Source organism: Lepidochelys kempii, chromosome 5, assembly GCF_965140285.1.
Source record: "Lepidochelys kempii isolate rLepKem1 chromosome 5, rLepKem1.hap1, whole genome shotgun sequence".
NCBI lineage: Eukaryota > Metazoa > Chordata > Testudines > Cheloniidae > Lepidochelys > Lepidochelys kempii.
Window position 1 is genome coordinate 96205092 of NC_136384.1, and position 16802 is coordinate 96221893.

General features: G+C 40.3%; 1 protein-coding gene across 5 annotated transcripts in view; it reads left to right on the forward strand.

Annotated features, from left to right (window-relative positions):
• Positions 1 to 16802, forward strand: part of PRUNE2 (prune homolog 2 with BCH domain) — a 186042-nt gene that overhangs the window by 150724 nt on the left and 18516 nt on the right. For all 5 annotated transcript variants that reach the window (XM_073345112.2, XM_073345108.2, XM_073345110.2 and 2 more), the window contains 4 exons: positions 1082 to 1161; positions 2357 to 2557; positions 8592 to 8768; positions 15032 to 15134. In XM_073345112.2, coding sequence (XP_073201213.1) covers positions 1082 to 1161; positions 2357 to 2557; positions 8592 to 8768; positions 15032 to 15134 — 561 coding nt within the window. The remainder of the gene's footprint in view (positions 1 to 1081; positions 1162 to 2356; positions 2558 to 8591; positions 8769 to 15031; positions 15135 to 16802) is intronic.

The window sequence follows — 16802 nt, forward strand, 5'->3', positions numbered from 1 at the left end:
AATTGAGCTGTTTGGAAAGGACACATAGGTCACACAATATGTTTATTCTGATTGATTTAGTGTAACTTTTCAGAATAAGGCTTATGGTGTAAATACTTGCAGTTATGAAACTGAAATTTACTTTAAATTAATATTCTGTCACATTCATTTCAAATTTGCTGTTTCTGTGAACATTCCTACTAGCAAACTTATTTGTAAAAATTTCACAGAAAGTGAATACAAAGGGGGAATGAACACAGCTGAAGTGATTTATTTTAAAAAATTCTAACATTTGCAATTTCCCCCCAGCATTTGCTATACATTATCCCAATTAATAGTCATTTTTAGGTATAATTATTAGGATAGTTCCGTAATATTTTCCTAACTAATATTACTTGATATGAAAGTTAAACATTTGGTAGGAGTTTTTGCAACATAGAAAATCTGTCACAAAATTCCAGGATATTATTTTTGTGCTTCTGAGTTCTTTCAGTCCTATACATGCCTTTCTGAAATTCCATGATAGAATGAGACACTTTAGCTGATTCACATGCAAAATAGCCCTAAAATATGAATAAAATCAAAAAATGTAATATCCTTTTAGTCTTAATGTTGATGTACAGCAAATGTGATTATGGTAATTAGGTTATTATGGAAGTCTTGCTATGATATGTGATTTGCATGCAGTGGCTCAGGATAGCCACAACTTTCTGGCACCTAGTGCTGCATTAGCAACTTGCGAGAAGCCCAGAAGCTGCACTTAATTTGCATAAAATGGAAACAACTGCAGTCTGCTGAAGTGGGGTTACACAATGCTACGTCCTAATCCAAACTCAAGTGCGTGATTATGTGGTGCGGTTTGCACTCTCCAGGGGCCACATCTCCATATCAACAATAGAGGTAACTAAGAGCTACCTAGACATGTTCCATCAGCCACACTGTGGTCATCACTATATGACTGTAGCCTGTTTGCAAATCAAATATTAAAATTAGACATATATGAGGAAAGACAGTGCTCCAAATTAGATCAAATTGATCTTGGTCATCTTGCATATAAAATACAGTATGTCAATTTAAGGTGTTGCTTTGTTGTTTTTTCCAGATTGGTACCAGAGGATGTGGGAATGGACATCCCCTTTGAGGAGGGTGTACTAAGTCCTGATACTACAGAGATCAGGCCTGGTAAGAGAAACATTTATTCATTCATTCATTCAGTTATGTCTGATTTCCATGACATTTAATTATTCAGTGAGAAGGACATTTCTGTGCTGATAAGGCATCATTTCAGTGTTAGAAAAAAAGTGTTGTTTGCTTTATTTAGTTAATTCTGTACTTCACGTGACAAATGATAATAATTAGCAATGTGCCACATATTTTCCCTTGTGCCCTGGTGTCAGCTGTCTGTTAATTATCACAAGAACTAAATGCATTAAGTACTCTGCCTTAAGTATGCTAAATTGGACTTCAGTCTAAATGGGGTAAGTAAGTTCAGATATTAAAAGACACTAATCCAAAGAAGAGAGCTTAAAATATTGCATAAAATGCAGTAGCAGGAAAGAAATCATGCCAAACTTGTATTTTAATTAACTGAGAATATCTTTAATTACACCCAACTATGAGGAACAAGGTTATGTTGCATATTTATAACTACTACTGTAGAGAATTTCACATTATATAATCAGACAAAATACAGAGCAGCATATTTGCAAAATACCACCACAAGAATGATACCAAACAAATACGACAATAGATATCTAAAGGTATATTCATTCAAAGGTACCTTGGTTCAACATTGAAATGAACTGTGTGATCCACATATACTGTCAGAAGCACATCTGAACTTTGCTTTTGGCCCATAATTTTGTTATAAAAACAAAATGCACCTGTGTCTAAATATTACAGAAGTTTGGAAAAGGTGGTAACCAGATCTGAACTTTCCCGCTCAGGCATGTCTTCAAAGGAGCTAGATCCCATTTTGAACAATTTAAGAGAAAGTGATTATGATTAATAATGGTGTTACTATCAGAGTTTGGAACATGACAATACAAATCCTTCATCTGTTTTTTAAATATAATGATAATTTTAACTAAATTTATAGGGCCAAATTCTGTCCTGGGATGCTTCCATATGTATCTCACTGAGGTCATTGGGAATTCATGTAATTTAGAGCTTCTAGCTACATTTGACATTTCTGAAGACATAAATCTATTTTCGTTTCTTGTTAACTTTTTTTACAATTGATTTTATATATTATACAATTTTAAATGACTGGTTGATAGAAAATATCATTGTTGAGTGTGTTTGATGTTATTCAAAAGCATTCAGTAGAGCAGTTTTATCTAATACAGATACTCTTCTCTTTCTTCATATTATTTAGAGCCACCTAATTCTCTGGATCTTAATGGCTCCCACCCCAGAAGAATAAAGCTCACTGCTCCAAACATCAACCTTTCTTTGGACCGAAGTGAAGGGTCTGTCCTTTCTGATGATAATCTGGATACGCCAGATGAAATTGACATCAATGTAGATGACCTTGACACTCCTGATGAAGCAGATTCTTTTGAATACACTGGAAATGGTAATGAGCTAAACTGGGAAGACATTATGCAGAAATAAAGCAGGCTTTTCCTCATTGTTTTAGATGGGCCTAGGTCTGTCTTTTGTGTGTCAGCCTTTAGGCAGTGTAAGTAAATCTAATACTTCACCCATTTTCCGTTCATAAGGAACATCTGTCTCTTCCGCATGGAAAGTAATCAGTGGTGTCTACTTCTTTAGCGCCACGCTGAGAACTAACTTAATTGATTAGCTAGTTATCTTGGAGGTAAGAACAGCTAGTCATAGAAATGCAGAAGTTCAGACTCCTCTCACTCCCCAGCACTACTATGGGACTTGTCCTGAAAAAAATCCCTCTTTGATTAGGAGCATATCTCAGAGTTTACCAGTTCTTTGACAGTCAGTACTGGCTTGGTTACAGTTATAGGTATTACTACTTTGGTTTTCAGTATGTTTATGTTACATAACTAGGAAGTACATTGGCAGTTTTGAAAATTTGATCCTGTCTCTCTTAACATTATTCATTTCCAGATTTCTCTTTCCCAGTGAATATTTTTGTTTCAGATTATTTTTGCTGATATCATAGCAAGATGAATCTTATTTTATTATTTTCTGTCTGTTAGTCTAATCTCCATAGGTTCTTTTGTGTTCTCTTTCTCCTCGTCAGTGTTTGGGATAACACCCATTTATGTGTTTCATAAAAGTTTTCTTTACCTCGTCTTCTAGAATCTAGATCATTAATGAAGATATTAAATAAAACTCAATCTAACACACTTCCTGGCAATACCTAGTAGACAACTTATGAAACCAAAAGTTAATGTTTTATCATAACCCTTTGTGGACCTTCAGCAAGTTTTTATACTTTGGGACTGTTCGCATTCAAGTCAGTTTGAATTAATATTGAGAGAAATTTCATGATATACTGTAGTAAATGCTTTACTAAAATCCCAATTATTCTATCTACTCCTTTTCATTCATTTACTAATTATTAATTTAGTAATTCTCGTTAAAAAAATAAAATATTTGAATTTATCTGGCAAGATCAGTTCTTAATAAACCAGTGCTTCTTATTGCACCTGGTTCCATTATCTTTTACATGTTTAGTGACTTTTTTTCTCTCCATATTTGTTCGTTGTGTTCCTGGAGAGAGAAGTGAGACTTACAAAAGAATAATTGTCAAGATCACTCTTACTTATTTCTTGGGGCAATACTCTCTCTAGATACTTAGCTGGTCCTCATGACTATATGAGGAGCTGAGATACCAATCATTAATGGATTTTATCCTCTCAATTCCTCTGTGGGTTGGGGATTTATCTCCATTTTACAGAGAAGGAACTGAGGTGGAAGGTAAATGATGAAACTTGCCCAAGGTCACACACGGAGTCTGCAATTGAGCTGGAAATTGAATAAGTCTCCCAAGTCCCCCATACAGTGCCCTTCTAGACTAGACCATCCTTACTACTTTGGTACAAGCCCGCTTTTCCATACCTTTTTAAAAATAAGGGTCATATTGTAAAAAAATATTAAAAGGTCATTGTTCTTAGAGATAAAGGGATAATTTCAGTAAGGGATAATCTGTTATGTGCCAGCAATGAAATGTACAGGACCAGTGCAGTTCCCAAAGAGTGTATCACTGGCAGGGAGGGGCCAGGAGAGAAGGGGAAGTGTTGATTTAGTGCTTGACTAAGCACCTGTGCTGGCAGAGCTCCTGTTGAGCTCCAAGTAGAAATTAAAGCTGTCTTTCCTCTGAGAGATGGTGTTAGTGCAAACACCACCAACCCGCCACTGCAGTTATCCCCATGTGGTGCAGTGGGCCAAACTACTACCCCCTCCTTTACCAGTGGAAATTAATCTGGCCCTAATTATGTTATAAAGTACTGTACATTTTATTAAGGTGAACGTTTATTCAGCATTTAAATTATTGTCAATTAGGCCCTAATCCAACAATGCATTAAGGACCTTGGAGTTAATGGGAGTCCTACAAGCTTAAGCACATGCTTATGTGTTTACTTGACCAAAGCCGTAATTCTGTATATGAAATGCTTCTCCAGCTGGATGTAGTGTCTGCAATAGAATATAGAGTTCCAGTGAATTCAGCATTCTTCCTTGGTTAAGTTAAAGCAAGTTAGATTTTTGTGTTGCTAGCAAACGAACGGACATCATTGTTTGGAGTCAGTATTTGGACTGCAAGTTTTTATAATAAAATATCAGTTAATATTAATCACTCTTCCCAACTTAGAGAAAGTGCTGCAAAACAATATGCAGTTAATGAAGCATGTGTACTTGTAATCACAGTCCTGCAAAGAAAAACATGGTACAATGAAAGTCCTTATGGGACATATTACAGCAGAAAAAAATCTCCCTATTACAAAATTTCTGTGAACACCTGGCCAAATCATGATAGTCATCAGATAAGGAGACACAAGGTTTTTTGTTCTGCTCATATCATTCTAGATAGACATTATATCGGAATAAAAGTCAGTTCGGACTTTGAAATTTACAGAACAAATCTAGTGAGCATGGTGCATGGATCAGCAGTATTCTGAAAGTCAACGGTGAAACTTAACATGTTTCACAACGAATGTATTATTATTTGTGTTACAGTATTGCCTAGAAGCCACAACCACTGAATGCATCCGATGAAGTGAGCTGTAGCTCACGAAAGCTTATGCTCAAATAAATTTGTTAGTCTCTAAGGTGCCACAAGTCCTTCTTTTAACCAATTTTTGTGTTCCAATATGCTAGGCACAGCAGTCCCTGCAATGAAGACTATACAGTCTAAATAGACAAGACAAAGTGTTGAAGAAAGGAAGTAGTATTATCCCTGTTTCATAGATAGGGAGCTAAAGGACTGAGAAATGAAGGGACTTGTCCAAGGTCATATAAGCTTGCATATGGCAGAACCAAGTAACTGAACCATGATCAACTGAATCTAATTCTAGTGCCTTAACCCAGATACCATTCTCTCTCTCATACTACTTATGTAAAACAATTTGTAACATTGCTTAATTCAGCTGTTCTCATGGTGAGAGGGATATGGCTATTGTGCAAATTCTTTTTTGTTACATGATTGGCCTTATATACAATGTGGTTATTTGTGTAGATGAATAATAATTATAATTTTTTTCTATGTGGGGAACCACACATTCACAACCAACAACAGAGGACAACTTTTTAATACATTTAAACTAAATTCTTCCTTGCATATAAATGTTCTATTACTGGAGAGGACATTGTAAATTAAAAGTACTTGGAATGATCATTTAAACATCCAAGGAACAGTAATGCCAGCTTAAGTTGTTATTGCTAAAGAGGATATCACTGTGTATTCAGCCATCCATAAGTATTTCTAATGTCACTTCTGGGTAGAAGACAGAGTTTGTTATGGGCAGATGTGGAGCGTGATGATGAGCTGACTAGATGGTTGAAATGTAAAAAAAAAAAAAACAAATCCACCCTGGTTGCTGCAGAGAGCTTTTCAGAATTTGACTATATTGAATACTGCATGAAAGCAAACTATTTCTGAATATAAGAAAATGGGGGTGGGGGGGAAGGGAAATCAGCTGGATGCCAAATGGATGCAAATACCAATGATTTCAATGGGAATTGTTCTCATTTACTCCAAGTCTGAATTTGGCCCCATGTTTTTATGTCACTTTCTAAATTAGACAGTTCATCATTTACTCACTAACTATGAGCCATATGCCAAGTACCATTAATTTAAAGAGTTCAAGGTGTCCATTCCTATTATTTCTTATACTTGGAGGGTTATGTCCTGGATTGGACCTGAAATGTCTATGTGAACTGGCAGAACTCTGCTCAGGGAATTTATTCCTTTACTCAGATTAGCAAAAAAACAGCCTCAGGTTGATTTAAGTGCTCCATGTACCTCACATGAAAAAAACACCCTTTTAAATCAGAAATCAGACTGGCTGAGTAGGAAGAAAATCTTCCTAGGGGATTTGTGTCTTTACAAAGCTGTGTCTAGTGAGAAAATAGGGTCTGAATCAAATTATTTGATTTACATCTATAGCCAATCACAGTGTCCACAAGTCCTGTCTCAAGTACCCAGTATGAGTTCAGTTGGAGCTGTTTCAGCCTGCATTGGTTTAGAACCAGTACAGAAATCACTAAACAGTTCAGACTTAAGTGTTTCAGATAATGTTCCCCTTACTGCCCCACAGTACACTTGTGGCCTTTCAAACCGCCATGCGCAGAAACGACTGCTCCTGGGAAGTTGTGACAAGAACTGCAGGACAAATACCCAGGAGACCATGCTAGCATGGACACAGGGCAAAACTACAGTGGTTCTGTACATGAATATGCATGGCTAATGTGGACGCTGTTTGTATTAGAATAGTGGGCCTTCATTAGCTCAGTTAGGAATGCTGCATTAAACAGAACAGATATGTCAACATAAATACAAACTATAACTATATTTGGTGATTCAGCCAAACTAATTAGATTCTTGGCTTTTTTTGTTAGGCTTTAAAACCTTGCTTCCATTTCCCCCCAAATCTCCTTGCTAGATATATTTAGTCTTTTCACCTAAGACTGAGCATGCTATTTATGTGTGTCACGCATTGAAACAAATTCTCTGCTTTTCTGCCATATGTGTCTTCTGGGCTGTTTCCTCTCTTTCTGACCAGGAGATGTTTGCTCAGACTGCCTGCTTATTTGTGGTGTGTGTTCACAATGCTAAAATGCTCCAGGAAGATTAATAAAAAATAGATGGAAAAGAGGAACAGATTCACTCAAAAATCCTACGTTGTACTCACTAGCTAGGGAAAGAAATTAAGTAATTCCAACTACAAATGACGTTAGTACCATATGTTAATTTTTATGTAGCCAGCCACTAAATCTGGCAACCTGAGATACAATTAGACATACATTAGCAGCCATGCTTTTCAATGCAGAATGGATATATATGTTTTGCTAATTACTTGACATACTCGCGGGAGTATCAGAAACCAACTCTGGTCCCTTGCTACTCTGTTAATCTATCTACTCCTGACTTAGAACAAAATTCTGCAGCATCTTTTGACACTATGCAACTCTCAAAATGTAGTAGAAATACAGTGACACCCTGCATGGGCTGGGGGGACAAGGAAACAGAGGGGCTGTGCTGAGGGACTCCATAGTCCTCTGTGGACTTTGTATCTGAGTGTGGCTGCTGCGCTCTGAATTTTATGGACCAGTGCATCACAACCCTGTGAGGTATGCCCATAGTGGTGGTCAGGCTGCATTGCTGCTCCCTTCCTGGATGCAAAGTATGAAGGACGGGAGTTTGTAGTTCCTCCATCCGTGCTTCTATTTGATCCTTTTAGCAGGGGACAAAGACTTCATCCTTAGATGAAAGGGATTACAGAGAATAAAATCCACACCCTGAAAATTTTGTTTAATATATTCGAGCAGACAGCCATGTGGAGTAGTGGCAGTGCAATGCAGTATCATCGTCATCTGAGTCTGATGGTTTTGGATGTGGAGTAGTACTCAGAATGTTGTTTGGTTTAATCGGGTATTTCTCCATTTCAGACCTCTTTGACGTCCACCAAAAAATAGGAGGAACACTTGAGAAAAGGGAAAGAAAGTTGAGAACAATGCAGCCCTATTGTTAATTACTTCCTCTCTCCTCCTCCCCCCTTCCCCCCCAACCCTGGCAAGCACTGGTATGACCAAGGGATTAATTTTTCCATTTTAACTTTGTACTTTACTTTTTGGTACAATTATCACACCAGCAGCCCATATATCATTGAAGAGCAGCAGTTCAATAGGCACTGCAAGTTGCTAATCAGAGTGTTACATTGCATTTTGTTACCTGAAAAATGTAAAGGCAATTCTGCACTGTGATTATTTACTATCATGTTCAAAATGGCGAAAAGGGAGGCAGATCTGACCAAGTGGCTGTTACAGGGTCAAATTCTGTTCTCATTTATAGCACTGTAAATCCAGACTAACTAATGGCTTTAAAGGGAAAGTTGAGTTCATTGAATTACTACAAATTTGGACCACTAATTATGAAGATGCTATAGTAATATGTTCTGTTTTATTGTTTTCAGAAGACCAAGCAGCTGTTAGGGATGTTTTCCAAGAAGAGTCTGAATCCATTCCGGAGTATACTGCTGAGGAAGAGCGACAAGACAACAGGTTATGGAGAACGGTAGTGATTGGAGAACAGGAGCAGAGGATTGATATGAAAGTCATTGAGCCTTACAAAAAAGTTATTTCCCATGGAGGTAGGGAACTCCTAAAAGCATTTTTAGAGTGATGTGAAAAATCATGCTTCGTCAGCCAGTGGGAAAACTGAGTTCATTCTTCAGCCACCCGTATAAACAACATGTTGGCTCAGACCCTCACATTACAGTAAATACTAGGGGGCCAGGTTCATGCCTGGGTTGCTGTTGCTGAAGACCCAGGTGCAGAGCCGAAAGTCCACTGAGAAGGAGACTGTGATGGCAAAAAAGCAGCTGCAAACTCCTGTCCATCAAAGGGCCAGCGGGCCACGAGCATAGACCTAAAAATTAGTGGTATTGTCAGAAAAGGGACATGGTCAATTTAACCATAGGATGCCCTGACTCAGCACATCTCCTGAGCAGTCTTTGCCAGCTGGGATCATATAGAGCCCCCAGTGGAACTTAAAGCCTCATCTGTGGCAGAAACCCCATAGGAGAATAATTGTATAGAAATACCACCTACCCTCCCTGCAGGGTGAATCTTTCTGGAGATATAGGGAGGTCAATTGGTTCAAGGCGGTATCATTTTCATATTTCTGTTCCATGGGTGAATTTGGGGTGAATTTAACCCTCAGAGTTTGGAAGTTCACTTGGAAAGACTGGATATGGGGTTTGGGTTATATCGCTCAGCAGTATTCCTTGTTGTGCTGAATTATTTCTCGGAGAGGCAATGGGCCTGATTCTGTTCTAACTTACACTGGGGAAAATCAGAAGTAACTCCAATGAAGTAAATTGACTTCAGCCAGTGTAAAACTGGTGTAAAGGGAGATCTACCTGAGTCAGGCCTAATGTTTGATTCAACCTGGGAAAGGTAGAAGTGAGACGATCATAGACTCATAAGACTGGAAGGGACCTCAAGAGGTCATCTAGTCCAGTCCCCTGCACTCATGGCAGGACTAAGTATTATCTAGACCATTCCTGACAGGTGTTTGTCCAACTGCGCTTAAAAATCTCCAGTGACAGGTACTTTAAACACCTAAGCATCTCAAACAGTAAACAAACGAATATAAATGCCTTATTAGCAGCATGATATTCATAGCATAAAATTCCCTTTCAGTAAAGAGTGAATGCTTTGGTTTTTGTATAGCCAGCTGTACTGAAAAATCTACTCTGTAGGTTATAGCTGTAATCATTTTTGCCTCATGAAGTATGCTCTTCCATGAGTCATTAAACTACTTTTATTCTGTGCATGACTGCAACCATTTTCCAGAGCAAGGTGTACAGTTCCAAATAGGAGGTGCAGTTAAAGGAAAAACTGCCTGTAATATATGCAGTGCTTCCCTGTGGCTTCAGCATATGTGCCATTGATTAACCGGGAACATTGCTAAAGTTATTTTCTGCCATTCATGAGCATCAGCCGTCAGCCTTTCACCAGCAATCCCAGCAAATATTTTATTTTGTGTTCCTTGCATACTTGGTAATTGTTAGACAAATCCATCAAATATAACTAGGAAAGTGACCTAATTTAAGCTGTGTACTTGTAGTATTGGAGAGGCAAAGTGGGTGAGGTAACATCTTTTATTGGATCAGCTTCTTCTGGTGAGAGAGACAAGTTATCAAGCCACACAGACTCTGCTTGAGGTCTGGTCAGGTCTTCCTCAATCCTTCTGGTCACTAACAACCTAAAAGCACCGCCAGTGTTGATACAGTAACTAAGCCAGCCCAAGTTATTTACCCCATTGGACTTGTTACCATAGATACTTAAAATAAGAACATTAAAAATAAATAAAAATGTCTTTCCATTGACATATCAGGTTCATGATCCCTTTGGATACACTATGCATATGAGAAGATTAATGGGAGTGCTGTTTATTAACTTTGAATGGTTGTTAACACAGTATAACCACTGAGGTCTTACGAGTTTTTCCACTGTTGTCGTGTTGCTCACTAGCAGTGTTACTGAAATTTAAGCTATCATTTCTACTACATTTTCAGGGTCAGATCCTTAGCTAGTATAAACCAGTATAGTTCCCTTGAAGTTAATAGAATTACAATTACATCAATCACTCATAGACTTGAAGGCCAGAAGGCACCATCATGATCATCTAGTGTGACCTATATTAAAGCCTGCAGAGACTCACATCACTCAGCGTACAAAAGGATTAATCATAAGTTAGAAAAGTCATTTTAACATCCAGAAAAACCAGTTTTCAACCATAACACCACTATTAAAGACCGTGAAGGTATTTCATAAATGGATGGTATAATTAAGGAAGAAAAACAGAAAGAATTGCAACATTGCTAGTGGTATTTATTTACATTTTAAATGTATGTGCCGAATAAACACCCTAGATGCATATACTATGAAAACATTTACAAACTTTCCAAATTAGTGCCCTTACATATGCATTTACAGTAGTTTCTATTAAAATGAAAATGAGTCAATGATATGACTGTCATGTGATTTCAGTGGGAGCAGGAACAGGCTCTTTGTCACACAATCCTACTGTTAAAATTACTGCTAACTTAGCTTTTGAGCAGGAACTGCCTTCTGTGTGGAATTCCGCCTTATCCTGTGATGGCTTTGTAATCATGGACAGTTTTCCACTGGGGACCAGACCACTCAATTCAGTTTTATGTATGAACTAATTAGGATTTAAATTCAGCTCTCCAGGAGTGAAAGCCAAGTGGTCTAGCCCATTCCCCACCATTTAGGTGCTCTGGGTCTGATTCTTCATGGCATTATACCAGGTTTACATCAATGCAACTCTGCTGAGCAAATGTAACAGAAATGATGACTTAACCTTAATGAAAAAAAGGTGAGTAGTGTGCAGCTCTATAACAAGTGTGCATTGCCTCAGACCTGTTTGACACATGCTTTCAACTTTCTCGTCCATCCTATTCTTGCCTGAAAGATCCAGTTAAATTAGGTGACACTAACTGAATCTGGCAAGCTGCCAAAAGTAGAAATGAAGCTGTCTGTTGTGACAGTAGTTTATGGCAATACTGTTTCCAAGAGAAGTGGCCCTGCCTCGCCTTTAGCACTCATTTTGGAAGTGGTGACCATTTTCTTCAGCGTAATAACCTGTTAAACTGACCCCTTATTTTGCTTCTGCCATCTTCCTTCTCTCCGGGCTGTTGTGTACTAAGAGATAGTGAGCACCTTGTCTTTGACATGGCTGATGGTTTTATCAGCAATATGTGCATGACATGTTCACCCACAACAGCAAGCTGCATGCTATTTGGTGAATTTTTGTCTGGCATCTTCTTATTCTTCAGACAGGAAAGTGTGACAAATGTATTCATTCCAATGCAAAGTTTTGTAAAGAACCACACAAATCTGAGCTGGAAACCTCTACTAAGTCTTCTAGCCCGTCACCTTGAAACTGCATGATTTGCTTTCAAAATGATTGCAGCTAGAATTTAACAGTTTAATCCTTGTAAAGGAAACATAAGAATCAGCAATACACACCAACACTACATTGACCAATTTAGAAACATTGGGTGAAATCCTGACCCCCCTGAAGTTAATGAGATTACAACCTTTATTTATCAAGACTCAGATCCTTCCCTCCTGCAGCTGCAGATGTGGAAATGATGCAGTTTCATTGCATATGTATGAGGCAGGATTTGGAGAGCCTGAGCAATTGGTATGGCATTACTACAAAGTCCACCTCCATCAGAGTCCTTTGCATAGATATTCAGGAGCAGGAGTAGGGCTGGTGGAGCCTGTCTGCTTAGATAGCAAAGAAAGGTGCTTGAGAAATAAATTAACTAGAGTTTAGATAGATCGACCACTACATGGATTCACTGGCCATATTCCTGAGAGGGATGGTGGTGTTCAGAATCTGAGCGGTGACCAGAGTGTGAGTGGAGAGGAATGGATAGTAGATACAGCTCTTCAGCCAAGGGCAGAGGTTTCCTTCCACACTAGCCCCTGGGGAAATTCCTCAATGATCAGTCTGGCTGCTTCCACTGAACAATGGGCAAGGAATTTGTGCCAACTCTTGTTAGCGTCTTCTGATGAAGGATTAAAAAGCACCACTGTCTCGCATGAACATTGCTTGTCCATAAGACAGCATAAAAAGAATATGTGATAGAAAAAAAGATTCCACATATCAAACTATGTGGTTAGGTGCACATTATCTTTTTGGGTTTATGTGGAACTGCAAGATAATGCCCTTAGCAGAGCTGTATAAAATACTGGACACATCTGCCACTGTGACCTGGTAATGCCAAGCTCCTGGGCAAGTTGAAAGGATTGGCTCTTGATTTCATTATGTTAGTTGTATAGGGAATCCCTAGACATTTCCTAATTTATGTAAGCAAGTAAATCCCATCCCAACTTTCAAAGAAGAGGAGAAAAATACTGCCTTGTTCTTGAATGTATGGACTTAATATAGCCCATTATTTAATACAGCTAATCTGATTTAATACAGCTCATGTTATTGGTTAGCTGAAGGCTATGTTGTCTCTTTCACCAACAGAAACTGGTCCAAGAGAAGATATTATCTCACCCACCTTGTCTCAGTTGAAGACTGTATCAGTTGCTGCTCTCCCTTTTGAGATTGGTACTTAAGTCTGAAAAAAAGGAAGAATAAAACAGGGGGGTTCAATGTTCTCCTCTAATTCCTGTTTAGAAAACTGGGTTATTCCTTCATTTGAAGGCCTCTGAATATGAAGATCTTACAAACATGAGAGTTGGCTGTCCTTTTTTCTCCTGCTTACTCCAAGTTCAGGAAAAAGCACATTTAATTGTTGGTTTGAAATAATGCAAGCTGCTGTGTGACTTTGAAAACTTCTGTGATTAGCATTGTTAATTGGATAATTGCAAATGTAAATATATGCTAATTCTGCCAATCGTCTTATTCAGATAAATTATATTTTATCAAATATGACATGTTTCAATTGTAAAAATTCAGGAGAACAAAACTGAAATCCTTCTGCAGACTACTTTCCAAAGTGAGGATTTGAAGCAATATGGTTCAATGGATAAACCGTGGCACTAAGAGACAGGAGACTGATCCAGGTCACAGGCTTGATGTGAACCTTTTTCTTCTCAAAAAGAAAAGGAGGACTTGTGGCACCTTAGAGACTAACAAATTTATTTGAGCATAAGCTTTCGTGAGCATCTGATGAAGTGAGCTGTAGCTCACGAAAGCTTATGCTCAAATAAATTTGTTAGTCTCTAAGGTGCCACAAGTCCTCCTTTTCTTTTTGCAGATACAGACTAACACGGCTGCTACTCTGAAACCTGTCATTTTTCTTCTCAGTCACTGATCCTCTCTCTGTATCACTGTGCCCATTTGTAACGTGAGGATAATTATATTTTCTGTCCTTTATAAAACATTTGAGATCCTTGAATGAGAGATGGTGTATGCATGTGTGACCAGCCCCACCACCACCTCAATTGGTCAGCACTTGGGCAAACTCCTTGCTGGGAGGGGACACCTTTGCCCATGCCCTTTTGACTGAGACTGGGTGGGAATTAATCTCCAGAAATCCTTTTGCCTCCTGTTCCTTAGATGTTGAAAACTTTGCTCCCTTGAGGAGCGGTCTACTTGAAATACCCACCCAGCAGCAGATTTCCTTAAAACAAGATTGAAAACAGAGAGAAAAGGGAATTAACACATAAGGACCAGTTTGCCTAATACAGCTCTCTCTCACTTACCTTCTTATTAGCTAAATTATGAAAGACATTTTCATCTTAGTTCTAGAGACAAAAGAATGCTCTTACTCTTACATGTCTAAAAAGCTAGTCCTCTCTGATCTTCCTTGATAAGTCGCTGCACAGAGAGAATTCCTCTTTTGCGCCTACATCTAACCTGTTTATCCAGGTGTTCATTACTAAATTCAAAAAACCACCTCTGCATTTCTGTAGGAATGTTTTTGCATGACTCCTGTCCAGGGAAAAGTTCAGTCAGGGTTGCCCTTACCAGGATCGTCTTCTAACCACCTCTACCCTACAACTAAATTTCTCCCAGCCGTCTCGTCACCAAACTGATATGTCAAAAGCTCTGGTGATTTTCATTTCTTTAGATTAACTACAGCAATCAGTGTTTGTCCTGAGCTATTGTTCCCTTCTATGGGAGCCAACTCATGCCCCCCTTGTGACTATACCAAGTCTCCATCTCTGCTGGCGGCAGAGGTAGCTGGGATTTTAAATACTGGGCTTAAACAAAAGGATTTACTTGATCTCCATTAGGCTTAAAAAATTAGATTAAAAAAATCACCATATTCCAGGCCTCCCATAATTATTTTCTTTTTAAGATGATCTTGTTAAGAGCCTTTACTGCGAGACAAATGCCTTTTTGTTTGTTCCACAGGATACTATGGTGATGGTCTAAATGCCATCATTGTGTTTGCTGCATGTTTCCTGCCAGACAGCAGTCGAGCTGATTACAACTATGTCATGGAAAATCTTTTCCTGTGAGTGATATGTGTGAACAATGTGACAGTCTTTTGCGTTAATACGTTTAATACGTACTGATAGATAAGCTGTGTTTAATTAAGAGATCATTTAGAATATTAAAGGGGGTGACTTGAATGCTATGGGGAAAAACTGCCTCAGGTAGAATGCTCAGTGAAACACTCCTTGGCTCTAAAATCATTAAATCACTTCACCAGTGAGTGCCAGTCCTACTTGTAGGGGAGAGCAGCCTTTCCTGCCTTTAACCCTCAGTTCATTTTTCAAATATTATTATTTGTATTGCGTAGCACCTAGGAGTCCCAGTCTTGGACCAGGGCCCCATTGTCCTAGGTGCTGCATAGACACAGAACAAAAAGACTGTCACACAGGGGCACCATTTCAGATTCGGGGTGGGGGGGCTGGGGGGGGGGAAGGGACAACTTTAATCATGATTCCAAGGGTTACTTAGAAACCTGGAAACTCTAGGTTTTTTGCAGATAAAAGGAGGGACACAACCAAAAATTATAACTCAAGGGGGCGGGGGGGTGCCTCAGCACAAAAAGTTTGAAAACCACTCAGGGTGCAGGCAGGGGATATCTAGGGGCTGTGTACAGGAGGGGTATAGCTCAGGGTGCAGGGAGACAGGTAGCTAGGGGCTGTGTGCAGGCAGGGATGTAGCTCAGGGGATAGCTAGGGGCTGTGTACCGGGAGGGGTGGAGCTCAGGGTGCAGGGAGACAGGTAGCTAGGGGCTGTGTGCAGGCAGGGATGTAGCTCAGGGGATAGCTAGGGGCTGTGTACCGGGAGGGGTGTAGCTCAGGGTGCAGGGAGACAGGTAGCTAGGGGCTGTGTGCAGGCAGGGATGTAGCTCAGGGGACAGCTAGGGGCAGTGTACCGGGAGGGGTATAGCTCAGGGTGCAGGGAGACAGGTAGCTAGGGGCTGTGTGCAGGCAGGGATGTAGCTCAGGGGATAGCTAGGGGCTGTGTACCGGGAGGGGTGTAGCTCAGGGTGCAGGGAGACAGGTAGCTAGGGGCTGTGTGCAGGCAGGGATGTAGCTCAGGGGACAGCTAGGGGCTGTGTACCGGGAGGGGTATAGCTCAGGGTGCAGGGAGACAGGTAGCTAGGGGCTGTGTGCAGGCAGGGATGTAGCTCAGGGGATAGCTAGGGGCTGTGTACCGGGAGGGGTGTAGCTCAGGGTGCAGGGAGACAGGTAGCTAGGGGCTGTGTGCAGGCAGGGATGTAGCTCAGGGGATAGCTAGGGGCTGTGTACCGGGAGGGGTGTAGCTCAGGGTGCAGGGAGACAGGTAGCTAGGGGCTGTGTGCAGGCAGGGATGTAGCTCAGGGGACAGCTAGGGGCAGTGTACCGGGAGGGGTATAGCTCAGGGTGCAGGGAGACAGGTAGCTAGGGGCTGTGTGCAGGCAGGGATGTAGCTCAGGGGATAGCTAGGGGCTGTGTACCGGGAGGGGTGTAGCTCAGGGTGCAGGGAGACAGGTAGCTAGGGGCTGTGTGCAGGCAGGGATGTAGCTCAGGGGACAGCTAGGGGCTCTGTACCGGGAGGGGTGTAGCTCAGGGTGCAGGGAGGGGCTGTATCCAAAGGGGTGCTGCTGCTATTGCTGGGCCGGCCATGTGCTCAGTCTCTAGTTGGCCCAGAGGGGGCAGATCCGTGGGGCAGGAGCTGGGGCGAGGGG